Below are 5,000 nucleotides of genomic sequence, written 5' to 3'. Positions count from 1 at the left end.
TTCGCCAGGACAGACTTCTACTTCAGCCTCCGCCCCTGTCCTTCAAAATTGGGTGGGGGTCTTGAAGAAAGGCATCCCCATATGTGATTCAGAGGAGGGGGAAAATGCTATGTCCTACATGAGTAGTGAAGGCATGCAGCCTATGCAGGCAGAGGCTTAGCCTCTTTGAAGTTCTCCTTTCATCCTCTCTTTTTTGTACATACCCCTTTTATGCTTCAAACACTTAAGTGCTTTACATATAATGTACAGAGCCTCTGCAATGTTTCAAAGTGGAGGCTTCTATGGAATTATGTACATAAAATGCAGCCAGATATTGTTTGTTTGCAAGAGCACAATCAGCACTCCATGGCTGGACATCATGGCTTTTTGCATGGTTATGATATATATTATGCTGGTACCGCTACCTATTCAGGTGTATGCATACTGGTGAGACATGAGTTGGAGCCTCAGTTGGCCTTCAATGACAGCAGTGGCAGATGGATTGTCATACAATGTAATGTCAATGGTGATATTTTTGAGTTTGCATCAGTGTATGCCTCCCAGACCTCGGCCATGAGGGCCACATTGTGGGACTCTATATGTAGATATCCATGGAGATCCAATGCATTCATCTGTGGGGATTTTAATAATTCCCCTCTGCCTAGGGATAACACCACAAAACGGTCTCATATGCTATCTTTGGAAAGGTAGAAATGGGATGACATGCTTCTCTCTGTGCAGGCTGAAGATTTATGGCTACTTCTTCAAGGGTCGGTCCCTGGATATACCTTTCACCATAATGCACTTACCACATATTGGGCAAGGCTGGACAGATGGTATCTGTTTTATCCACAACAATTTGCAGATTTCAGCCCTCATCTACTGATAGATTTCTCATTGGGATTGTCAGACCATGCTCCATTGTGGATGAATTTACAGCTTGGCATGCCTCTGGATGATTTGCCACTTTTCCTGAGTAGATTGTTGCATGTTAACAGCGCATATTTTCAGCACATATATTTCCGGCAGATGATTAAATTTGCTATTCATCCTTTGCTATTGCATGCCCAGGAGGACATGAATTTTGCTTGGGACAGCTTTGTCTCTCGTATGCAAAATGTCATTAGGGAGTATGGCAAGTGGCATATGACTGAATGGAGGAATGAGATTAGGGGGGCAAAAGAGACAGTGCAACAATTGACTGAGTTTTCCCAATCTAGGCCACTTACGGATTCAGAAAAGCATTACCTATCACGTGCTCAATCAAAACTTTCTGCTAATGATAAGAGGAAATTGCACAAATGGTAGATAAGGGCGAGAATGAAGCTCCTCATGGACAAGGGCTGCTCATCAAAAGCTTTCTTTCAGGGGTTGCATGCTACTCGAAAGAAAAACTCATGCTTGAGGGTTAGGAAGTTGGATGGTTCTTGGACTCATTCTTTTTTGGATCTCCAAGATGAATGCCACAACTATTTTCAGAAATTATTCTCTGCTCCTCCTTTCCCATCTAATCAAGTGATTGATGCAAGGACTGAGTTACTCCAATATGTTTCTGCAATAGTTGAGCCGGATAATGCTCTTGCTTTGGAGAGGCCTTTTACTCACACAGAACTGGATAATGCATTGTTCCACCTCAGTAAATATAAGTCCCCTGGCTGGGATGGCCTTACGGTGGAATTCTTCATTTCTTTTTGGGATGATTTGAAAGAGGTCCTCTTGAGAATGATCAATGTGGCATGGCAAGAAAATCAGTTGCTGCATTCTTGGAAACATGGCATAGTCAAGCTTGTGCCCAAAAACCATTTGTGTGATCACATATTTGATTGGAGGCCTATTACATTGATGCCAGTAATTTACAAACTTATTGCCAAAATGTTAGTGCATAGGCTTCATGGTATACTCCATGCAGGTCTTCACCCTCATCAGTATGGGTTTCTGCCGCGAAGACAAATCCATGACAATATATCCAATGCCTTGACTGCAATTGAATATGCTAAGTATTCTCGTCAGGATGTGCTGATATTGCAGGTGGATATTGCTAAGGCATTTGACAATGTTCAATGGGATTTCATTTCTCAGATTATGACAAAGCTGGGCTTTGGTCCCAAGATGGCAAATGCTGTTTATTGGCTATACTCTGACGCTACTACTCAATGCATTCTTGGGGGCCATTTGTCTCGATCATGGATATTGGGTCGATCGGTTAGACAGGGCTGTCCTCTTAGTGCTCTCTTCTATGCAATTGCCACTCATCCTCTGTTGATGTATCTTGATCATCTAACAGACTCAGGACAGATGACTGGTCTTAAAATCCTAGGGGCTAAACCTTTCTTGGCACAAGCATATGCAGATGATTCCTTCTTTATGCCACAGAATTCTCTTACGGAACTTTGCAAGCTTATGGCCACTCTCTCATTATATGGACAGGCAGCTGGATTGCATATTAATTTTGATAAATCTAAATTGATACCCCTGAAAGAATGTGATTGGCATTCTATTCTTTGGCCGGGGCAGGTGGTGCATTCCAGAAAAGTGGTCAGACATTTGGGATATCCCATTGGATGGCATATCTCAAGAAAGCAGCAACTAAAATGGATTTTCCAAAAACTCCATCGTAAGCTGGAATACTGGAAGATATCTACTTGGCCTCTTCATGTCAGGCTCAGAATTGTGCAATCCATAGTGATGTCTTATGTTCAGTTCTATTTGCCTTTATTGCATTGGTCCTCCAGGGATATTTCAGCCTTTATGTCTCAAGCTATGGAGATATTATGGAAGACAAAATCTGCTGTTAAAGCTTTGAGACTGATGAAGATGGAAATGGTGTGTTCCCCAAAGATGCATGGTGGACTCAATATTCTCAATATAAGATATCATGTACTTGCAAGGAAGGCTACTATGTTGCACACTTTCTTCTGCCAACAACAGCCATGGACTTGTATGTTAGCGTCCATGTGTGTCAACATGAGGACTTTAGCTTATGGTCATTGGATTACGGATCATTGGGAGGTTGTTATTGGGAGATTTCAAGGCAGGATACCTGGCTGTCCTTTTTCCACTGCCTTAATACTTGACTGGAAACAAGTTCTCTCTAAGGTCAAATGGGCTCCTCGTAATTGCTTGGGGATGAACTCCATGAGGAAGGAAAGTATTCATTGGAGTGCCATTTTTGACACTCCACTTGCCTTGCAGGAACCTGTTCGGGCATACAATCTTATGAAACTGGGAATTAGGTACATACATGATGTGGTGGATGATCGAGGATATGTCTTATCCTTTCCTCGGGCCACTGCTACCTATGCATTGGGAATGCATCATAGGCCAATATGGAAGAAAATTGCTGAAATATTGCTTCCTTTTTTACCTATTCCAACTATGGCTGACACAGACAGGCTCATGGATTGGCAATTGTGCTCATCTACTGCAAGCACTCATCCTGTTCCCCTTCCAGCCTTGACCTCCATCAAAGCTTACAGGCTTCTTCAGCCTCCCCCATGGATTCAGCAACATGCCAATTCTTTGTGGCATATGAGAAAGCCTCTCTCTTGGTGGCGGAAGAATCTCCGCATGTTATGGAAGTGTAAAATGCCACTGAAGCAAAGACTCTTTCTTTGGAGATGTTTGACAGGCACATTATCAGTTGGGGTCACACTTGCCAAACGTCACATTGCACCATCCACATGTCTAAGATGTTCAGCTCCCTCAGAAACCTTTCTTCATCTGCTGTGGCAATGTCCTTGTTCCAGGACCCTCCTCACCAGAATTTCAGGCTATCTTCGGCTCCGATTCCCGAGTCACAGATTTGGGAAACATTTTTGGCTCTTTGGCAGATTATTGCAGTCTTTGTCCCAATACTCACTATTTCTTTTCTGGGTGAGATATTGGGCTCTTTGGACAATTTGGAGTGAGCACAACATGGCATACTTGGGTAGGCTGAATCAACAGTCATATGAATTCTTCAGAGCCTCATTGCGGCAATCCTTATATGATGCCTGCCATGAGGGTGATATGGATGCTTCTTGCATAGAGCTCTTCTGTTTATGTTTCTGACATTTGGGTTCCTCTCCTTTATGGAGATCTCCCATCTTTGTAAATTTGTGAACATATAAATATACTGCACTAGACATTACCAAAAAAAAAAGTGTGTATGTACATATATATAAATATATGTATATGTACATATTTAAATATATGTATATGTACATATATATGTATGTGTACATGTACATATATGTACATATACATATATAAATATATGTGTATGGACATATATAAATATATGTATATGTACATATACATATACATATATTTATATATGTCCATACACATATATTTATATATGTATATATATATATGTACATATAGATACATATACATATGTATATATATACATATATATGTATATGTATGTATGTACATATATATATATGTATGTATGTATGTATATATATATATATATATATATATATATATATATACATACATACATATATATATGTATGTACATATATATATGATGTATGTATGTATGTATATATATATATACATATATATATATACATATATATATATATATACATATACATATATGTCTCTATATATATATATATATATACATATACATATATGTCTCTCTATATATATATATATATGTATATATCTCTATATATATATACGTATACATGTATACGTACATACATACATACATACATACATACATATATATATATATATATATATATATATACGTATACATATGTATATATATATATACATACGTATACATATATATATACATATGTATATATATACATATGTATATGTACATATATATGCATGTATATATGTATATGTATGTATATATATGTATATGTATTTCAGATTTTCTTCGGCTCCGTTTCCTGAGTCACAGATTTGGGAAACATTTCTGGCTTTTTGGCAGATTCATGCGGTCCTTGTCCCAATACTCACTGTTTCTCTCTTGGGTGAGATATTGGGCTCTTTGGACAATTTGGAGTGAG

General features: G+C 38.8%; 2 protein-coding genes across 3 annotated transcripts in view; both read left to right on the top strand.

The window, feature by feature from the left end:
• The window catches only part of LNO1 (Nuclear pore complex protein), a 153,593-nt gene that overhangs the window by 127,952 nt on the left and 20,641 nt on the right, over positions 1–5,000 (top strand). The window lies entirely within an intron of this gene.
• Positions 2,730–4,115, top strand: LOC147636123 (uncharacterized). The gene has a single exon (XM_086801567.1). The coding sequence runs from the start codon at positions 2,740–2,742 to the stop codon at positions 4,027–4,029; it is 1,290 nt and encodes a 429-aa protein (XP_086657693.1). The 5' UTR covers positions 2,730–2,739; the 3' UTR covers positions 4,030–4,115.

The sequence above is a fragment of the Cibotium barometz genome, chromosome 8 (assembly GCF_041138505.1).
Source record: "Cibotium barometz isolate CiBa-2024 chromosome 8, ASM4113850v1, whole genome shotgun sequence".
Taxonomy (NCBI): Eukaryota; Viridiplantae; Streptophyta; class Polypodiopsida; order Cyatheales; family Cibotiaceae; genus Cibotium; species Cibotium barometz.
This window is presented reverse-complemented; position numbering and strand designations above follow the sequence as displayed.